At 52.3% G+C, this 20567-nt stretch overlaps 9 protein-coding genes across 10 annotated transcripts; 4 read left to right on the top strand and 5 right to left on the bottom strand.

The window, feature by feature from the left end:
- The first annotated feature begins 223 nt into the window (after positions 1–223).
- Positions 224–2101, top strand: PV05_10960 (uncharacterized protein). Its single transcript, XM_013454396.1, has 3 exons — positions 224–332; positions 398–452; positions 500–2101. Exons 1-3 carry the CDS (start codon positions 247–249, stop codon positions 1925–1927), a joined length of 1569 nt encoding a protein of 522 aa, XP_013309850.1. The 5' UTR covers positions 224–246; the 3' UTR covers positions 1928–2101.
- Positions 2102–2506: 405 nt separating this feature from the next.
- PV05_10959 (uncharacterized protein) lies at positions 2507–5671 on the bottom strand (the record flags this gene model as incomplete). Its single annotated transcript, XM_013454395.1, has 2 exons — positions 2507–5047; positions 5102–5671. 2 exons carry the CDS (start codon positions 5669–5671, stop codon positions 2507–2509), a joined length of 3111 nt encoding a protein of 1036 aa, XP_013309849.1.
- Positions 5672–6391: 720 nt separating this feature from the next.
- Positions 6392–7387, bottom strand: PV05_10958 (uncharacterized protein; the record flags this gene model as incomplete). The annotated part of the gene is made up of 1 exon (XM_013454394.1): positions 6392–7387. The coding sequence occupies one exon, from the start codon at positions 7385–7387 to the stop codon at positions 6392–6394; it is 996 nt and encodes a 331-aa protein (XP_013309848.1).
- A 636-nt stretch (positions 7388–8023) lies between these two features.
- On the bottom strand, positions 8024–9320 carry PV05_10957 (uncharacterized protein). Its single transcript, XM_013454393.1, has 3 exons — positions 8689–9320; positions 8580–8635; positions 8024–8525 (listed from the first exon to the last, which is right to left on the bottom strand). Exons 1-3 carry the CDS (start codon positions 9123–9125, stop codon positions 8173–8175), a joined length of 846 nt encoding a protein of 281 aa, XP_013309847.1. The 5' UTR covers positions 9126–9320; the 3' UTR covers positions 8024–8172.
- Positions 9321–9494: 174 nt separating this feature from the next.
- Positions 9495–14270, top strand: PV05_10955 (uncharacterized protein). Its single transcript, XM_013454391.1, has 5 exons — positions 9495–9787; positions 9836–9970; positions 10026–10273; positions 10318–10403; positions 10468–14270. The coding sequence occupies exons 1-5, from the start codon at positions 9639–9641 to the stop codon at positions 12262–12264; spliced, it is 2415 nt and encodes an 804-aa protein (XP_013309845.1). The 5' UTR covers positions 9495–9638; the 3' UTR covers positions 12265–14270.
- PV05_10956 (4-aminobutyrate aminotransferase) lies at positions 12079–14261 on the bottom strand. Its single transcript, XM_013454392.1, has 3 exons — positions 13388–14261; positions 13194–13336; positions 12079–13138 (listed from the first exon to the last, which is right to left on the bottom strand). Exons 1-3 carry the CDS (start codon positions 14125–14127, stop codon positions 12615–12617), a joined length of 1407 nt encoding a protein of 468 aa, XP_013309846.1. The 5' UTR covers positions 14128–14261; the 3' UTR covers positions 12079–12614.
- Positions 14271–15370: 1100 nt separating the features above from the next.
- Positions 15371–17279, top strand: PV05_10954 (uncharacterized protein). The gene has a single exon (XM_013454390.1). It carries the CDS (start codon positions 15543–15545, stop codon positions 17121–17123), a length of 1581 nt encoding a protein of 526 aa, XP_013309844.1. The 5' UTR covers positions 15371–15542; the 3' UTR covers positions 17124–17279.
- Positions 17257–19228, top strand: PV05_10953. Of its 2 annotated transcripts, XM_013454388.1 has the most exons (3): positions 17257–17789; positions 17838–18178; positions 18284–19228. In XM_013454388.1, exons 1-3 carry the CDS (start codon positions 17409–17411, stop codon positions 19086–19088), a joined length of 1527 nt encoding a protein of 508 aa, XP_013309842.1. In that variant the 5' UTR covers positions 17257–17408; the 3' UTR covers positions 19089–19228. The 2 variants fall into 2 exon arrangements, with proteins under 2 accessions (XP_013309842.1, XP_013309843.1); XM_013454389.1 differs by having other exon boundaries at positions 17838–19228.
- Positions 19229–19238: 10 nt separating this feature from the next.
- On the bottom strand, positions 19239–20430 carry PV05_10952 (uncharacterized protein; the record flags this gene model as incomplete). Its single annotated transcript, XM_013454387.1, has 2 exons — positions 19239–19738; positions 19806–20430. The coding sequence occupies 2 exons, from the start codon at positions 20428–20430 to the stop codon at positions 19239–19241; spliced, it is 1125 nt and encodes a 374-aa protein (XP_013309841.1).
- Between the last annotated feature and the right edge of the window lie 137 nt (positions 20431–20567).

The raw sequence follows: 20567 nt of genomic DNA, 5'->3' as shown, positions 1-20567 counted from the left end.
GAACATCACGCGCTAAGGTAAAAGGCCCAGAAAGTGGAGAAGCATCTCATCATTCTCGAGTCCCAAGTGTTGCGACTACTCGTGCCACTGTATCGACCATCTGACTGCGCCTGGATTGGTCTTGGTACGGGCAACCATTATTCTTTCGTACACTACGGAGTATCCGTGCATTGGATATCTCGAACGGCCCTTTCTGAATCTAAATCATCAAATATTCTCCAACTGCCCGATACAACCCACGCCGCAATGGAAACTGTCGCCGAGCATGAAAAAGCCAATCATCCCGTTCAGACCAACACCCAGCGAACACAAGAATCACAGACGGCTTCAGAGTACATATCACCCTCAACGTCCCCTCAAAGTCCTCGAAGCTGTAATACTAAGCATTCATTCACAGTTTCATAGACCAACAACTAGCCCTCGAAGCCGATGCGCGAGAAGCCCTACCCTACGTACGCACCTAACCCGCCCATCACCGTGCCTTGACTGACCATCCCAGAAATTCGACAAATGCACAAACGTCCTAGGCCCTCTGCGACAGACCGTCTTCGCTTGCCTGACATGCAGCCCTCCACCTGCATCCGCCGCGCAGGTCTACACTCCAGCCGGAGTATGCTACGCCTGCTCCATCTCCTGCCACGGCGAACACAGCCTCGTTGAACTCTTCAGCAGGCGCAACTTCGTCTGCGACTGCGGTACGAAAAGACTGCCGTCAACATCATCGTGCATACTACGCTCCGATCCCGACACAGGCAACCGGGGCGTGCACTCTCAAGAACCCGCGCCGGACAACCATTACAACCACAACTTCCAGAACCGCTTCTGCGCCTGCGGGGAGGAATATGATGCCGAGACAGAAAAGGGGACAATGTTCCAATGCCTTGGCCTCGGGACGGTGGAGACGGGCGGATGCGGCGAGGACTGGTATCATCCTGAATGCCTCCTAGGCCTGGGGAGAGATTGGTACAAAACGGCAAAAGAACAGAAGAAAGAGGAGGAAAGCGAGCCGCCGAGTCATCCTATACCGCCGGGCTTTCCCAACGAAGACGATTTCGAATATCTCCTATGCTACAAATGCGTCGACTCCAACCCCTGGATCAAGCAGTACGCCGGCACCCCAGGCTTCCTTAAACCTGTCTACCGCCGGGAGACACCACCAGCCCAGAATGATACTGCAACCCAACAAGACACCGTAGACTCAAACGGCACAGCTCTCAAACGGAAAGCCTCTGACGCCGATCTTGACGTCGAAAACCGACCCGCCAGCTCATCGAAGCGCGTTAAGGACGAACTTGACCCTCCCTCTTTTACAACCGTTGTTGCGCCATCTAATCCTCCCCAACCAACAGCCTCAACCTCAACCTCAGCCTCCACCGACGCCAAACCAACCCACAAGCACGACGACCTTCCGCCTACTCCCCCCACCGGCACATTCTCCATGTTCCTCACTTCCTCCTTCCGCGACGAAATCTGCCACTGCCCCCAGTGCTATCCTAACCTGATCCCACACCCACAACTCGTCGAGGAAGAAGACACCTACGAGCCATCGTTATCTTCTGCCTCAGATGACTCCCATGCCGCTCCCGGCTCGGGAACCCGGTCCCACGGCACCGCCGCGAGCCTTCTCGACCGCGGGGAAGCCGCCTTGTCCACCATGGACCGCGTCAAAGCCATTGAGGGCGTCATGGTGTACAATCACCTGCGCGACAAGGTCAAGGAGTTCCTCAAGCCGTACGCGGAAAGCGGGCAGGCCGTGTCCGCCGACGATATCAAGGCGTATTTTGAAAAATTGCGTGGTGACGAGAGTGCCATCAAAGAGGCCAGCGGCAAGCCGGTCGACTCTGCTGGAGGTGGCGGTGGCGGTGGCAGTGGTGATGCAGATATGGATGGTGCGGGTGGTAATAGGAGGGAGCAATCTGGATATTAGGCTTCTTCCTTGTCAAAGACGAAAGTGAGGCTCGTTCCTCTGTGTAGAGTATAGGGAAAAAGGGCTCCTGCAGGGACCGTGCGAGCACCATGCCATTTCCTTCCCTTCCATTCAAACACAGCTCGAAGCATGGCAGAGAATAAGACTATGTCAACTCGCATATCTCCTTCAGCACCTTTGGTAATACTATTGACCCCTTTTCAACTCATGCATCCCCCGTTTCCATCTCTGCTCGAAGAGGCATGCTGCTCATCTTCTCCATTGTGGTCCACTGTCCTATGCACCTTCCCATCACTGTCCAAACACTGGATCAAAGTAGTCGCCACATCCAAAACTCGCCTGGCTCGCTAGCAGTGTCCTCTTGCAAAGTCCATTATCATAATCGTACAGCGGAAGAACATTCCTCACAAACCTCCTCCAGCACAGCCGCGCTTCTCCCAAATCATAAGACCTTGTCCTGCCAGCTCTTACAAAAACATTTCTCCATCCATGCGAAGCCTTTCCGCAGCACATCCTCAGCGACGCCACTGTCGCGCTATCGTTGTCTCATGTCTTGTCATCCCAAGTAATCTTACCAGATCACATCTTGCCCTGTTGTTTCTTCTTTCTCCCTTGCTGGGTCTTCTCTCCCTCTAGCTTGCCTTTTGCCTGTAAGGTGGCCTCTTCTCGAGGCATAGCCTGTGCACGTTGCATTTGCTCGATTTCCCGCTGTTGTGCCTGCCGTTCTTGTTCCTCTCTCGCCAGTTTTTCTCTAGTCTTTCGGTATGGTCCTCGGCGACCTCTTGGGGGGCCCCGGGGTCTCGGCTGCTGCGTCTTTTCTGGAGTTCCGCTGTCACTTTGTGCCATATCATCTTTCGTTACCTGATTAACAGTCGCTTTGATGGAGGCTTTTGAAATTGCTTTTGGTTTCGGAGTCGCTTTCGGAATCGCTTTTAAAGACCGTTTGCCAGTCTGTTTCGTAGTCTCGTTCCGTAGCTGACTCAGCCCTTCTGACGGGATTCTGTCCTCTGCACCTCGAACCGTGTCGACTTCGACCCGAGGCTTAGTATCCTTGCGTCCGTCGACATCTCCATTATTTGGATCAGCAGAGTTGCCTACTGCGGCTTGCTGTTTGTCTTGGGAAGCGTTTTCGGCTACTACCGATGTGCCTTTGAGACCCTTTAAGACCAGTTTAATTCTTGGCTTTTGAGGGTTGCTTGTTTCGGGAGTCTCAAGGGACATGGGTGACATGTTTGCGCCAGTGTTCGAGGCTGCCATACCAGGAAATGTGGTAGATGTATGAGTATTTCTGTCATCCTTCTCGTCATGTCGAAGCCCTGCTTGAGAGTCAACGTTCAAGCCGCGCTGGATCTGCATGATGAGAGGAGATGTCGATGTTGGAGACGTCGCGAGTGGCATGTCGACTTGGGTATTGAGATCTGGAACTTTGATCCTCAGATTCTTTCTCGCAGGTCCACGAAGCAATGCTTGAAATTCCTCGAGGTCTTCATTTTCAGAAATCGGCGAATAAGTAGGCGACCTCGGAGTCTCTCTAGACTTTCCTTGATGGTCTGATGCTTGCGACGGGACTTGAAGTCCTGGCGCTTGGCGTGTGATCTTAGAAGGAGTGCTGATGTCGCTAGACTCGCGTGTCCGGACCGGACCAAGATTCCAGGAAGATTTTGATTCTGTGTGAAGGAGTTGCTCGTTGCCGATATTTTTCGAAGCAATGCTAGTTGGAGGCGTCTCATGATTTACCTCAATTGTTCTCTGCATCTTGGTAGGGCTTGGACAGACAGTTTCTTTGGAAGCTTTTCGTTTGTGAGGTGGAATAGGCAACAACCGAGGAGAGTCCCGGACTGCCAACGAACCTCGTAGAGCTAGACAACTGCCTGGGTCTCTCCCCTTGGTTACGGTTGCTTCGCTCGTGGCACTGTCTATGATCAAGCCTCTGCTGAAAGATGACATACTAGTGTCGAGCTTCGTCAGAGCAGGCACAGCTGGCTGACTCATATTTTGGAAGTCAAGGATTGGGCTGATTGGAGGTAAAGCAGGCGGTAAAGAAGCGATGGGCGAAACGCTCCCGTTTGATTTCGGTCGTTTCTTAAGGATCCGAGCAAATCCGTCCTTGTTTTGGATTCTGAGCACCAAACGCGATGGGTTCGAAGTGGGCGTCACAGTCGGATCGGCCAAACATTCTTCTTCTCCTGCTGCTGGAAGGTTTTCAGCATCATCGATAGCAAACGGTGGTTCAGAAACCGAGCCAGAGTAGCTGCCATCTGCCGGTATTACGCCAACAGCAGATTGCGCATCTGCGACAATTTGCTTCTGTTCCCTTAGTATCAGTGGTAATGCGCGGGAATTTGCTTCCGCGTCCGCGGCATCTTTGCTTTCCCCTGGCGATTCGCCTGGTTTCGTAACGATGGCAAGCGGATGGCGAGCCGGTTTGGCAGGCCCTGAGCCACCTGGAGTAATCGAGCGCCGCTGACTCGTGGACTCGTTGCCGGCCAGTGTTCTTGGACGACCCTTTCCTCGACGCGCGTTTGCCTTTTCGTTGATGCTTCTGCTCACAAGGGCATCTGTGTCTGCTATTTCGTGCCTCGTAGTTCGACGGCTCGCAGCCCGGTCGATCTCTGCTTCAGACAGTGACGAGTAGCCAGAGTCAATGTGAATATCATGACTTGGAGTAAGTCGCATTGGATCGATCCCAGGAATGTGAACGAAGTACGAGCTCCCATCTGGTTCAGAAGGATCTGGTAACCACGTCCCCAGCAATTCAGACGGGATCTCCCGCGACGATAGGAAGTCTTCGGCATTTCGAATCTCGGACTCAAAGGCGAACTCATAATTGCTTGCGAAAATCATGTAATCCGAGAAGTTGTTGAATCTCTGAACGTCAATGGAATGGCCCCTTGAAATCCCGGGCACTTCTGCCGTGGCATGACTGGCGTGTTGCCATATCTCAGCAAGTGACGCCGGATGCAGAATACGAAGTCTCACAGCCTTTTGGATGTCGCTCAGTTCTTGGTCTGTCAAGCTTAGAGCCTGCCTTAGAGATCTCGTGGGATAAAACGATGTTAACGTCGTGTAGATATGATATTGCAAAGACAATGGGAGGGCATTCCACGTTGTGGCGGACTCCTATAGCGCATCAGTCACGAAGGACCTCCAACAGACAACTCATTGCCAACTCACCCCCCGAATATTGTTGGCGTGCAGGCCATCCGTGGCGGGTTGGATGGCATCTGGGTCTGACACATCACGTCGGTTGGCCCGAGTAGTTCGTTCGCTAACAACCAGATCGGTGGCTTGGCCACTCATTGTGACTCTTCCCAAGCTGTCTGTGTGTGACAACGCGTCCGTTGGATGAACGGACTCATCTTGAGGAGTGATAGGGGAAGTCGCGAGAGGAGAGTTGCATTGACTATAGCTGGCACAGCTTTCGGACGCGACCTGCTCCTCTTCGGCGGGGGAGGCTTGGGAATTACTTGCGTTGACCAATGAAATGCCGACACCCTCCTGGCAGGATGAAGTGTCATTGGAAGGGGTCTCAGAGCCATTTTGAGCATCACCGTAGTTGTGAGGATGCCGACCGATTAGTGGGAGTGATGGGAACGCTGCGGGAAGCTGGTCCGGGTTGAACGCAACCACCTGCTTCTGGAGCAAGGCAGGATAAGTGGGCTTCGTGCCATTGCGCGACTTCGTAGGTAGGGGTTCTTCATCCTCATATCGACTCGGCAATCTGATAGTCTTCCGAAGTCGCATGTTGATCGGAGACGAATTTGAACATAGGGATAGATGAGTAGGGAGCAACGTAAGAATAAGCTTGTATGTTTAGTAGCCAACAAAGAGTGGAGTCTGAGAAAAGAGCAGAAGTCAATTATCCAAGATGTAGGAGAGTGAAGGAAGGCAGTGTAAGAGAGGTACGAAAAATGTTTTCTTTGTTGTGTTGGTGTGGCAGAACTGTGGTGCAAGGGCAGGGCTCGATCAATCATCTGTTCATAAAGAAGGAACGACACCAAGTCAGTTCTTGCTCACTAGACCCTCGGAAAATATGTAGGCGTAACTTACGTGACAAAGCCAAACAGTGAATGGCTGTAAAACGTGAATTCCTACAACCAGTACGTGTCCTGCCTTCTAGCTTCACCATGGATGAACGCGAAGTCCTTCCTGCTATGAAAAGCCGTCCATGGATGTGATGCAGAACCCTTCGCGCGGCCCTTGGTATTAGTAGACGAGAGAAGTTTTCATACGGTGAAACTGTTTGATTGCCAAGTGCCATAAAGTCTTCAGAGGGCGCCTCGGACAACAGAGGAGGTGGATGTTGGAATGACCTGGTAGCCACCTTGTTGGCATCTGGTGCGGCAGGAGAGCGGCGATGTCCTCTCGTCAAAATCATGGGATATGACATCTCAGAAGGACAATTCGCCGTCTCCTTTTGTCTGTCTGGGATGGGTGCATCGTTGCACCGAAAAATCTTTTCTCTCAATCAAGCATATCTGCAAATGGGGCAACACCGTGTCTGTTTCTATCAGGAGGCCCTTCTAGTTCATATTCCATATCCACGTCTGAATCATACACATCGTCGATGCCTCGCTTCGCAGGCTGGGCAAGAGGAGTCGAAGGGTCCCCCTGCACGTTGAGTTGCCTGGCGGAGAGAGCTTCTGAGGCGTTCGAAGCAGAAACTTCATATTCGGCCTGGACAAGATCGTAGAAGTCCGCCAGCATTTTCTTACCTCTATCATCCATCGTAAGAGAGAAACGCTGCGATTGAATCAGATGTATCGCCGAAATGGCACTGACACCAAACACTGCTATCAAGTAGGCTGCAACAACGATAGCCGACCTCTCGTTTCCTGTTTCACAAAAAATGAAGACTTTGCCTCGTACGTCTGACACATCCTGAATAGGCACCCTGGAACAAGTATTCAGCAAGTGTTCGTTGATGGCCTTGATTGTCAGACGCAGTTTTGGAAACAAGTCGTGCGAGCCTTCGAAATCGCAAGTCATTGTTACTAGTCCTGCGGTGGTGGAAATTCTGTCTGGATGGAGGAGGCTTGGCCTGGCTTTGGCGGCGTTGCCGCTTCGTGCAGCGATCATGAGGGTGATGCCAGCACATTTGATGAAGGAGGGATCTTTCGCAGCGCTGACGGGGCCTAGGAAGAGGAAGGGAAGTATAGCTTGTGCATCCCTTCGCATCTCATATGCCCACGTACTCATCTTGTGGTGCATTTCGAGTTTGAGCAAGTCATTCAAAGTGTTCAAGAAGGCGTGGTTTCCATACGCGTCCGATGTTCGTTGGAAGTCGTTACGGCCCACACAAACAGTCGGCTTAAACCCATTTTCATCACGGAAAATGACGGTTGGGGGTGGAAGAGAGTATCGAGGTAGATCTAACAGGCGTTGTTTATCGCTGAAAGGAACCGTGCGAACGTAAGGTACGTCCTGGCCCAGGGGTGTATCGTTCGCCTTCTCCGCCATGCCCGATTACAGATGCCGAGATTGGGAAATGCAGACTACAGCTGTTGATAGTTGAAGTAGTGACAGAGAGATCTTGTTGTCCGAAGGAATGATTTTGGTGATGCAAAGGCGATTGCTCCCGGCAGGAAGCCACGATCCGGTCCTGGCTTGTCGAGGTGAAGGAAGGAGCGCTTCTTGTTCATTGCATCTTGGATGGAAGCAAGCCAAGAGGTGTGTGAAGAGGACAACAATGTCGACAGCCTTAGGTAACACTCATTCGACTGTGGACAAGGCAGGGTGGGAAAGCAGTGGTGATGCACACGCTGGTTGAAGGCAGGGCCATCTCACGTTCACACACCACTGTTGGCTTCTTGCAGTGTGCCTTGAGATTTGGTACTTGCAAACACCGCCTTCATATTCATGCAGGCATCAAGAAATCCAACAAAAGTGGCCACTTAAGGCAGTTGGTAAGACTGGAATTCTTTGCTGGTGACTTTTGTCTGCCGTGCCTGCCAAGGGCGGGAGAACTGCGGCAATTCTACAAGAGCCTCACCTGGGAAGACAACCGTGGGCACGAGAAGGGTATGAGGAGACAGATCACAAGCAGGTTGCCCTTGAACTACCAAGTTAGAGGACTGGGCTGGCAGAAGAAAGCAATGGAAACAGGTGTTCTTTCATTTAGATGGAGGTTCATTTGATTGTGTATTGTACACAGCGCCGGCAATGCAGGAGCTGCGGTACACATGGTGAGGGAGACTTCCCATCATTGCCTGTTCTGCAGATATCGCAAACGCCCCAGCGCGCCTCTACATGCCTTTATCGTCTTTTTCCGGCTTCGTACCAGCTTTCTCGGACTGCTTTGCTGCTTGCTGGGACTTTTCTCGCTCAAACTGCCGCTGAATTTGCCATACCGCTCGTTCTACCTCGCCACTCAGCTCTGGAACCCCGGTTACTTTAGCCACGAGATCGTGACTGTCCGCAGGCAGTATGATCTGTTCTGGAGGCACACTGTCGTCCAGGACCTGGGTTCGGGTCACGAATTTGAAGTCGGGTGCATCAGGGGCCACTTGTTCATACAAATCCTCCACTTCTGGAGGCGATATCGGTCGGTATAATCGGTGGTCGAGGATGAAATCTAGATGATCGGAGCCTTTCAAAGCTGCATGGAATCAGCCAACGATGTTCGATGCATAGAATAGAAACGATTTCCTACCTCTCCAATGCGACCAACACCGGTAAGCGAGGTAGAAGAAGGGTATATTGGGTATCCTGGGAAGGACTCAGTGATCATGTCTGACGGATTGGAGATCGAGATGCCTTACACTGGCACCAGAGCAAAAGGAACTGTAAATGGCATAGCTACCATGCTTCCAATGAAACGATTCCAGTGCAGTTGTTTCCTTTCCCGCGCCAGTCTTGCCATGACTTTGGGAACATCGCCTGAGTGCATCACATTGCTTGGGTATATCACGTCAAACTTCTCGTTGTTCGCGATCTGTTCTGCTTGGAGCTTGGGATTCGAAGGAGGAAAGCTCTTCAAGCCCCATTCCTGGTATGGGATCCGCTGAAGGCCTCGGTTGCCGTACGTCACGATCTGTTTCCTCCATCCTCCTTTAGCAGCCTCCCATTGTGCCCATGTTTCGGCTGCCTTCTTCGTGATGCGGTCAGGAATGCTCAATTTGCCCTGAGGATTCGGCGTGGCGCGTTGGCAGAAGATCAAGGCTTGACGTGTCGTGAGCGGGAGGAGGAAGATCCGCATAGCAATGGCCGTGAGGGTGAGACTGGTGGAATTGTGCAAGGCACACTGCTTCTAGAAACGTCGCACTCTGTTCATGACTAGGCTGGGAGGAGGAAAGAAAGACTGATCGTAAGGAGACCTGGTCGAGAGCGGTCCTCAGGATAGAGTCAAGTCACCCTGCAACGAATGAAGCAGTAGCTTCGTCCCATGCGCTCAAGATTTTTGAGGCAAAGTTGTTATGGTCCTGTACGTCATAAGAGAGCAGTACAAAACTGGTGTCTGCGCTCTGCCGTGCCAGATGGTACAGCGGAACATAACTCGCAGTAAGTGCTGTCCACCTTCCGGAAACTCGTCCATCTCTCTGTTACCACTAGTGGCACGGCAGCAGTTCCTACGGTGGCTTCGCATCGCAAGGACCTTCTATCAGCCGACGTTGCCTAGTGTGAGGGCAATCTGCAAGAAGGACACAGAAGTTGTCACACGGTATCGACTATCGGGAGGCATGACGACAATCTTGTAGCGGTGCTTGCCTCAATGGACCCTCCAGAGCGGCCGTCGAAAAGGGACCAACCTAGACTGCAGCATCCCGACTCAAGTGTGGTGCCTTCGAGAGAAGACGAGGTTGCAAGACCCCGCAAGAAGCGAAGACTGACAATAGATGAGCGGCAACGGGCCGTTCGAGCGTAAGTCTCTGTGGCTTAGGATACGAGGAAATTCTCAAGTAAATACAGGTGTGACGGATGCCGGCGCGTGAAGGAGAAATGTGAGGGAGGAGTTCCCTGCCGAAGATGTGCTCACTTCCAGAGACCTTGCGAGTTTACCTCCCTGCTTTCGAGACACAACAACGGCGTTACCGGCCGCCAAAGGTATGTCTTCCGCTGTGCTTCCTGGTGACCTCCGGATGGCTTAGAACGAGATCAGTCCCCGTCCCTCTGAGCCCTTTGTCAACGAGCTTGTTGAGCGTTGTATGTGCATGGAGCGCATCCTGAAACACAAAATCCCTCAACTGGACCTCAGCACTCGGAGCCTTCAGCAAGAATCGCAAGCCCTTTCCGCTGCAAACGTCTCCCGCCACGAGAACATCGAAGGCTCCACATCTCAGGATGAAGGCGACATGGAGATCGAGGACGAGAGGTGCACAATTGATCCCATCACGGATAATGTCGCGCGTGAGTAAGGCGGCCTGACTATTGGCATCTTCTGACGTCTGCAGACTATTCTGGAGAGTTCTCTTACTGGAATTTCTCCATGCGTATTAAGGACCATGTGAAAGACCTTATGGCTACAGCTAATGATCCGGTAAATCATCCATCTCTTACGCAGAGTCCCTCTGGCGCACTACATCTAACACCAATCAATCCAGGGTTCGAATCAGGTTCCACACTACTGGCGCGAAGGGCTTCTCTCAGATGTACACAACGTCCGAGAAGCCCTTTCGTACTGTCCACCACGACAGATTGCGGACTTTCTGATGCACGTCTTCTTCAAACATGCGGCCACCAATTACTTCTACGTTGACAAATCTTGGCTTGTTGACAAAATGAACCAAGTGTACGAACGACCCTCGACTTTGTCCCCCAAGGATGCCAGTATCGCAGGTATTATCTTGATGGTACTTGCCGTTGGAACTCAATACGCGCATCTGGAATCCACCCAGGAAGGAGATGGCGGATGGGACACCCATGACCACGAAGCAGGCAACATGTTTTACCGGCAAGCAGCAAAATTACTTACTGATATTATCCACCTGGGTTCTCTGGAGAGCGTTCAAGCTTGCCTACTTTTCGGACTTTATGCACTTCCGATTGATGCCTCTGGGCTTGCTTACGTATATTTGAACATGGCTCTCAAAATCGCGATGCAAAACGGTATGCATCGTAAGCCTCCAGCCACTGCTTTCACCCCGACAGTGATCGAGACAAGAAATCGGGTGTGGTGGACATCATATTGCACGGAGAAGAAAATAGGAATCTTCCACGGACGCCCAACGTCGGTACTGCCTTCGGATACCGACGCAACTCTCCCTCGCGATGATCGAGCTGATATGTCAAGGATTCCGCACATGCTAGTATCGAAACAACTGATGGATCGTCTCGGAGAAATCTCGAAAGACATCATGTCGCTTCGCAAATGCCAGAAGAACGAATTGCCCAGCATACTGAACCGTCTGCTGGCGATGAAAGACAACCTCAGGATGTGGTGGGAAAGCCTGCCGGCTGGACCAGCCGGCCAGAAGTTGTCGCCTCAATCGCAGCATTTCCGCCCCAATACTCACCTGCAGCTCGAATATTGTTTAGTGCGCATGTTTGCTGGAAGACCATTCCTGCTTACTCGTAAAACGACGGCACTCACGCCAACGAGCGCCTCGGAGAGCGGAAATTCTCCCATCGGAAGGGCAAGCCTGAGAAGCAGACGACCGTCGACAAATTCAAGGAACAGTTCTCGCACTTCTGTTCTCGTCGAAGACTGTGCTCAAGCTGCAAAGGAGGCGATCGATATCTGCTCTTCTCTACGAGAGTCAGGCGTCGGCCTCGCCAGGGCATCGTACGTCGAATACAGTGCTTGTCGCGCTTCTCTTCTGGTTCTCATCGCGTATTGCATACAAAATCAGACGGACGAATTCTACGAGACTCTGGAGAAAGGTCTCGATATAATCCGCGAAATGTCAACGGTTGGCGAGTCCGCAAGGAGTGAAGTCTTCTTAATCGAGGCTCTAGAGCAAGCGCTAAAGCGTTTGCACTTCTTCGGCGACAAGACAAAAGGACCGAAATCTTCCGACCTCCATCCGACTGCCGCTGGATATGAAAAGTTCAGGCAATGGACGAGAAGCACGACATCCAGAGATAGAGCGGATGCTTCAAGTCATGACTCGGCTGGTACGAATCTGCTCGAAGAGTCGTCGCTTCGCACAATACCGACGGACGTGCTGGGGTGGAGGACATCTCGTGGCAACGGCCATGCTATGCAGGAAGGCCTGTTATTTGCTGGCAGTGACGCTGATACGAATGGACTGGGCAATCTACAGTCTGCCGCAGGCTCCGCCTTCTTCACTATGGAGAACTTTGCCCAAGCTCCCGACGGCTTTGTGCACCCGGAGAGTCAACTCCTGGAAAACTTCTTGGCTATTCCTGATTACGAGTTCCCTTTCGAGGTTGAATGAGCAATGCGCGAACAGCCAAGCCGTCGAAGCTGGGACATGGGTACCCGCGGCAGAGGCAGAGGAGCATACAGTGGGGTCATTTCCGGAGAGACGGTGGGCCCACCATTGTATGAGTGACTGTTTGCAACAAGGACCGGCCTGCCCGAGATCCATTCTCCTTCTGCAGCACATTATCATTCTCGTCACCGTCAACAATGCATCATCTGGGTCGAGCGACGCCCTCTTTCAAGTGAAAGTCTATCTAAAAGCAGGCTGCTGCTTACTGACGATCTCGCTTACCAACCCGACGCCGTCTCGATTATGGTAACAAGATCTACGGCCTAGTCATGAACGCCTGCAATCCGCCGAAATCATTTGCTACCATCAGCGCCGCCCGTTAATGCTCTTTCGAAAGTCTCCACCAATCTAGGAATATGACCCTCCTCGAAAACAAGCATCGGTCTCAGGCGGACCGTTCTCGTCCCACAGGTGCCAATGTTGACTCCGAAGCTCCTCATTTTGCCGACAAGGGCAGCAGGATTCTCTGTGTCGAAGGCAATATATGTGCCATTGCCCTTGCCTCGAAGGTTCTGGATGTTGTCCGGATACTTTGTCGCAAGCTTCTCCAGTGCGGCGTAAAGCTTGTCGCCCACTTGGGCGGTGTGCTCGACGAGCTTGTTATCCAAGATTTCGCTTATCACGGCGTTGGACATGATGATGCGTGCAGGATCCCCGATCCAGGTGTTAAATTGCCGATATGCTTTATCAGGAGTGAGTTGATCATCTCCGAAAAAGTAGCCGGCCGTCTGCGCTTTCTTGGAAAATGTCACCATGTCTGGAGGGCTTGCGAGGTTCCAGTGCTCGTGGCCCCAGAACTTGCCGGTGGCTCCGAATCCTGTTGCAAGTGCGTCAGTATATGTGCAAATGCAACACATTGGATTCTTTCATACCTGTCTGCACTTCGTCAGCAATGAGCATGACGTCGTGCTCCTGGGTGATCTTGCGGAGGCCTTGGAAAAAGGCTGGGGAGGCATGGTTGTCGCCACCCTCACTTTGAATCGGCTCTACAATGACTGCAGCCACAGGACAGTGCCTATTGCACAGGTCAATGCATCGTTATACAAGACTTTCGAGGACGACTTACCATGAGGTGATGAGTTCCTCGACCTTCTTGAGGCAAGCTTCCTCCTCGGCCTTGTTTGCCTCGACGTTGTCCTCGAGGGGATACTTCAATGCAGGGAAAGGTGCCTGAGGCCAGTTGAAAGCAGGGATATCGAGTTTATGGACGGCCTTTGATCGGGTGGTGGACAAGCTACCAAAACCCCGACCGTGGAAGGAGTTCTTGAAGCTGAGGATAGCCAGATCAGGAGATCCTGGAGCAGCGTTGTTCATGCAAGAGTCGATTTCCTCTTGAGTCCATTCGACTCCTTCTCCTCGCTGCCGGCGTCTGTAGCGCATAAACGCGGCTTTATATGCGAGTTCATTCGCTTCCGATCCAGACTGGGCGGTGAAGACCTTGTTGTGACCTTTGGGTGCTACTCGGAGCAAACCGTCCTTCAGCTGGGTGAGCCAGTTCTCGCCGGGAAAATTACCAACAGCCGGACGATTGACGAGCGCGAGGATCATCTGTGGAGACTTGGCGGCCTCGATCAACCTGGCATTGTTATAGCCAACCGGGATAGAAGCAATCTGCGAGTACACGTCCAAGAATTCGTTTCCATCAACGTCGACGATGAAGTTGTCATGGCTTTTGGCATAGTCGACGACAAAATACACAGCTCGGGAATCCCAGACTGGATTCAACTTCTCGACCGCCTTCTTTGACACGGGCCCAGGCACCTGCCTGTGTGTGAAGGTGCACTCTTCGATGATACGACCTGGCATGATGGACCAACAGTGGGAGGAGCGTGTGTGATTTCAATGTTTTGGTGAGAAGTACGGATACCGAGCTCCTGGCATGGGTGGGCTGGGGGCATCCATATATTTATACCCATTTCAAGCATCGCTTGCACTTTCCTCGTCAGATGTCTGTGGTGAGATTACTGTTGTGTAAAGTCTTGAGGTAAAAAGGCTCAATCTCTTCTCGAACACTGGTTGCCATTGCCTCGCGTTGCCGGTTTGATATGCGAGGACCTGGTTTGATTTGCTGCTCGAGGCTGAGGAGATCCACACACCGGCTGACCGCAGCCGGTATCAGACCGGGTAGAGTATGCGGTTGATCGACTTCCATTGGGACACATTGGGACAGGCATCCAACAGGTTTGGCAGAGGCGTCCGTCGTACTGTGGCATTCTTGTCTTCGCTCCTGGCATCATAAAAGTACTTAAGGTATCTGTGTGATGTGCGTCTCGAGGACATCTAGACCTTCAACCGGCGCGACTGGCTGCTGAGTCATCAGCTTCGCATTTGGATTCCCACGTGACCGCGTCGTGAGCCTCAACTTTATCCTGCGGACAACCAAAATCACTTTTAAAAAATTTACAACTACTCACATGGAGGGCAGCCGTCCTTGCTGACTTCGAATGGAGAAAACAGAGCTATGCGGCATGATGTCTCACCAAAATGCCAGGCGCAAGCAATAATGAAAAGCCTTCGGCTACTCTGAGAATCACATCCAGTGGTCATGAGGCTGCGTTGGGCGTCAAGTAACGGTAAGGCTGAGATCCAGGAAAAGTTCCGTGCCTAGACCCCCCAATATCCCATCAGTTGATTTCGTTCCCTTTTCACCTCAGATTTCACACAATTGATTGCTCCGCTTGTGTACCTCCTCAAGGAGGATGCCACCTCTCTGCATAGATTGCGAGAAATTGTCTCTTGACGCCCTGCGAGATCATGACGTTCCCCTCAAGGAAAACCTAGCCGCTTTGATCGATTCGGCAACGAACGGTTGCTCATTCTGCTCCTTGTGCTGGACCCAATTCCAGAAAGATTGCACATCCGACAAAATCCAGAGACACCTTCGAGGCGAATTCGTATCCAGCGAGAAAAGTGCTGATTGGAGGATCTACCTGAATGCAGAGTTGCACGAACATGCTGCGTGGCATTGGTCCAACGGTGAGGGCAGTCACATTCAGATAAGCTCTGGTCGATTTCCTCACTATGGGAACGAACCTGGCACGGGTACAACATTGTATACCCATCTGAGCGTATTTGCGGATCCAGGGATGAAATGAGAAGCCCCCGAAATCTCCTTGAAGATAGGCTAATTTTACCCAGGCACTGGAGCAGCTGCGCACCTACTGGACAGATTCTCCACAGAATCTAGAAACCCTGATCTGCGCATCTCGTGGACAAAGCGAATGTTGTCAAAATGTCAACAATGGCATCCCCGTTGCGGGACGTCACTTGATCGGACCATGCCAACAAGGGTCATCGACGTAGGTTGCCCACCAGACGAAAGTGCGGCTTTCCTCGTTGCGACAGAAGGCCGTGCTGGCAAATATATCGCGCTATCATATTGTTGGGGAGACGGTGTGAAGCCGGAGGTAAAACTCATGAAATCCACGTACGACGCTCTGCTCAGACGCATAGATGAAGAGAGAATGTTCAGGACTCATCAAGAAGCTTTGCAAGTTGCTCGCGAACTAGGATTTCAATACTTGTGGATCGATGCCATTTGCATCATCCAAGACAGCCTTGAAGACTGGCAAATTGAAAGTGCGAAGATGACACAGGTTTACGGCAATGCGGAGCTAACTTTGGTGGCCGGGAGAAATGGTGATAGCACTAAGGGATTCATCAACAACCCCGTTGTTCCAGCGATGCCACCACATCAACTCGAATACACCAACCCAGCTTATCCGCGGGAAGAACAAAGCGTATGCTACGTCACCCTCCCTAGAAGCTTGGACAGGGGCCGAGTTGAAGATCGTGCGTGGTGTTTTCAGGAATCGATCCTAAGCCGACGCAGTATCGTGTATGGTGTCGAGCAACTGTCCTTCCAATGCCAGGAAGGCTTGTTCTGTGAAGATGGTACTATCCGGCTCAAAGAAGCCAACCAGGAAGGACGCTATATCCTGAGCGAGCCTCTAGCTAACGAGACCGAATCCATTGCTGCAAAAGAAACTATGCTACGCCGCTGGTATCATATGGTTGACCAATACTCCATGCGAGGCATCTACGAGCCTCACGATATCTTCGCTGCATTAGCGGGCATCGCAAAAGCGGTCCAGAACACTCTACGCTGTCGGTATCTTGCTGGAATTTGGGAAGTTGACTTGATTAGGGGGCTTCTGTGGCATAGCCGAAACGATACGCTGCCCTTTCCCCCAGGAGGACGATATCAAGCTTTGAAACGTCCAACGGAGAGAAACGCCAACAAACCTCATGTACTCGGCCAAGTTGCACTGCGAGCGCCATCTTGGTCCTGGGCTTCGGTAGAGGGACCAGTATTTACAAGCTCGGTCCATCAGCTGGGGAAATACGTACAGAAGTACCGCACAGCCGCCAATTTTCGCGTCAGACCGGCACTCGAGCATCCACGGAGATGGACCGACAATGAGAGTTGTGATGTGCAACAGATGTGGATGCCAGAGTGTGAGCTGGAGGTGTTTGGAGCACTCGTAAGCGTCCGGTGCTCAGACCAAAAGGTCCCAGACTACGCGAAGCGCACGAAGTGGTGGTATTCACCTGCGAAAATCGCGAAGCACGGCGTTCTTCTGGTAGCAACTGACCATCAACCAGAACGAGCTGTAGGCGTCGGTCTGTTTGATGTGCCTGATGAAAAGAATTCGCCATTAAGTTGCATGCGTATCATTAAGGAGGAAGGACTGATGCTGCAGCGGGATGAGTGCGGAAAGTATCATCGACTCGGCATCTTCGTGGTTGAGGACGAGGACTGGTTTGACGCTGCGCCAGAGAGAAAGGTCTCGCTTGTGTGAGACCTTCACCAGGCGAGGTACTTGATGATGCTGCCGGCCATTTCAATCTCGAGCTGCCCACCTCTTCAGGCCTGTCATTCGTGGTCTCTTGCCCACGTTTTCCGTCGACCAATCAGACGTACAGATGGACGAATGAATGTCTCCAACCTTCGATGTGATCGAAGAAACCGTCTCTGACACTTTCCTATTCTTATCCGCTTTCATCGACAACGTGCTTCTTGAGCTTCTTCGTAGCGATTCAATTGGGCTGATGATTGTTTGGCGTCATAACCGAGATGCCCCAACATGGGAGGTTCAAATTCTGCTGTTACACGCCTCGTCACTGACTCTTTGACCTCCTTCAACATCTTCGGACAACTGTGGCAGAACAACATGTTTATCAGGCTTCGAGATCTGCTCTTCTTCGGGTCGTTGGGTTTTCAGGCTGCGGCCCAATGCGCACAACCGAACGGCACCGTTGATCTCAGCTGGCATCCTCCAAATCTGACCAACATCAACAGCCTCAGCTTCGTCATCAACGGCACAGGTGCCAATGGCTTTTACAATACCTCCGTAACACCAGCAAAGACTGCGTACAGCACCTACAATTGGTGTAATATGCCTCATGTCCGACAGCAGGAATACGTCAAAGCGCCTCAAGGCTACAAGTTGGAATATGTCGAACTGGTACGTTATTGAGCTGTGGGACCCTCGGACACGACTGACAGAAGCAAGATTCACCGGCATCACAAGCGTACACCATACGCCGCTAACACTTTCCCCCATGAGACGTATACCTGGGACTGTGATGACGAGGCTTTGTTTTACTATGGCACGCCTCGACCTGATGGCACTTCCGCGCAAGTCAACTGGCAAGTCTACACGTCTGACTCCAACCCGCTCGCGCCAGAAGGCTTCAATGGGACCTGCCAATTCCCGCAGATCACCGGCTCAGGACTCAACGATAGCCGACAACACGGTAAAGATCTATTCGAAGTCTACCACGGCCTTTTGGGCTTCCTGCCCAGCACCTACGACTCCCAGAAATCAAAATATAGGGTCACTAATAATCAGATGTATGTACTCGTACCCTCCTCGCCGGGAGGCTGTGCCAGTCAAGCACGGGTCTTATATTTTGCCCTTTCTTCATTGATCACGGCTTTTTCTGACAAGAGTTGCAGAACATCCCAGGTTGCTGGTCAGATCATCAAAGGCCAGTACACTTCACTCACGAACCAACCTGTCAGCGTGGCCATTCAACCGGATTCCATCGATTCTCTCGAACCAGCATACACCTGCGACGCGGCCAGCGACTTGTACTCCACTTACGGCGTCGGCAGTTCCGTGGCCAACTGGACCCTCCACCTCAACGACTCGGTGTCGCTGTTTGCAAAGCTCGACTCCGTCTCCGGCGTCAATTCCAGCGACCCAGATTGGCATAATTGGTTCGACCACTATTTTGACAACTTGTCGGCACGCTTGTGCCATCAGAAGCCCCTGCCGTGCGAAGCGGGGAATTCTTCAAACTGCATCACCCAGACTGACGCCGATGCCGTCTTCCGTCGCGGTCAGTACGAGTATTCCTTCATCTATCGAGATTCGCCAGCCTCTCTGCCCGCGTCCACCGCCAGCTTTGGCATCTGGATGGCTGAACTCGCCAGCAATCTCCGTGCTGCGATGAATGGATCGTCACCCACGATCTACAGACACAATGTCGCACACGACGGCTCCGTGTCGCGTCTATTGTCTATCCTGCAGGTCGACGTTATGGTCTGGCCGGGGATGGGCTCTGAAGTCGTTTTCGAACTGTACAGCAAATCGGGCTGCTATTATTTGCGGATTCTCTGGGGTGGACAAGTCCTGCGCAGCTCGAATCCAAGTCTCGGTCTTGCGGATATGATTCCCGTCCAGACGTTTTTGAGTTACGTGGATGGCCTGGTGGGCGTCAAAGCGGCGAAGGTTCCAGGCTTGTGCTCGAGCAGCTAGTCGAGCATAGGACCGAAGACATACGAGCTCGTCTATTGATGTACATAGGGGCCAGGAGCAATTACCTGGTAGTAATTGACGACAAAGCGTCCGACAAGCAGATACAGTAAGTAAATGTTCGCAAAAAAGCTGCTGGTCCCATCCTCATTCTTACATACGAAATTTAAGCTCTGCCTGCAGCGCTTCCAAACTGGCCCTGTCCCAGTCCTGCGCCTTTTCAGGAGGGATGGGCTGATGGTACGGCTTTCCAGCTTTGCACAACAAGTCCATGATCCCGGCGCCGCTGATGAAGGCGTATACCTTTGCATATCGGCTCTTGATTCTGACGCTGAACGACGTTCCGGCCGGTATGTAAATGGTCTCGCCGACATTCAAGTTTGCAGAATCGCTGCCATTGTTCAATGCGAACGTCATGCTACCGTCTGCCACTTGGAATGCATGATGGACGTCGTTGAAGGTGAACGTTTCGGATACGGGGCTACTAGTAAGTTTTTCGTGCCACGAAGAACCCTCGATACTCCCGATCGAGAACCTGTTGTTCGACTCCGGGGTTGTTATCAACGGACTGGCGACAATGCCACCTAGAAGATACCGCGGCCCAGATCCCGCACGAAGGAAATACGGTTCCAACGCGCCTGGCAGTGTGTTGTCTGTACTAGTATTAGTATTAGTACTAACTAGTACTGGCATCACCCAGACTGGTACTGCTGCTCGTACCTCCATCGTCAACAACTTCCCACGGTTGCGGCTCCACGCCAGGATGATCCGGCACGGGGACCATGTCGAATTTCTCGGCGGCAGCTTTTAGTTTGGGAATCAACACCTCAAACACATTCCGGTCGTCGGTCAAAGGGTACAAAGGCCCGTCGTTGTAAGGCTCGCCAATGAATCTGAAGAACTCCTCCCAACCACCTGGCACGATGAGGCCCACAAACTCGGTGTAGTTGCCCAGGATCTGGTACTGGTGGACGACGCCGGGCGGGACACTTGCGAAATCCCCCTGCCCAAGAGTCCGGCATTGGTCGTTGGCCCAGACATTCACGTGGCCCTTCAGACACAAAAAGACGTCGTGTGCTTCGCGGTGGAAGTGGAAGCCTATGGGCGCGGATTGCGAGCCGACGCTGCCCACGACGGCGAACGCGTTGTCGCTTTCTTTGCCCGTCACCAAAAGGCGAGTCGCGGATCGAGAGCAAGGGATGTAGATCGTCTCGCCGCAGGAGGATTCGAGAACGTATGCTTGTCCTGGGCGGCCTGGTGCTGTCGTGAGGGCTTCCAGGGTCTTGTGAGGGCCGCCGAAGCTGTCAGGACCAGGACTGGGATTGCGATGGTGCTCGACGGTCATGGTTCTGACGACTCGTGTCTCGTGCTTCGTACCTCATATGTACCTAGGTACCCGTCTTCGGGGATCCTGTAGCTGGGACTTGTCGATACTAGTAGTCGCCTGACCTAAAGACCTTCGAGGTGGAGCGGGCTTTCAAT

Source organism: Exophiala xenobiotica (genome assembly GCF_000835505.1).
Source record: "Exophiala xenobiotica strain CBS 118157 unplaced genomic scaffold supercont1.7, whole genome shotgun sequence".
Taxonomy (NCBI): Eukaryota; Fungi; Ascomycota; class Eurotiomycetes; order Chaetothyriales; family Herpotrichiellaceae; genus Exophiala; species Exophiala xenobiotica.
This window is presented reverse-complemented; position numbering and strand designations above follow the sequence as displayed.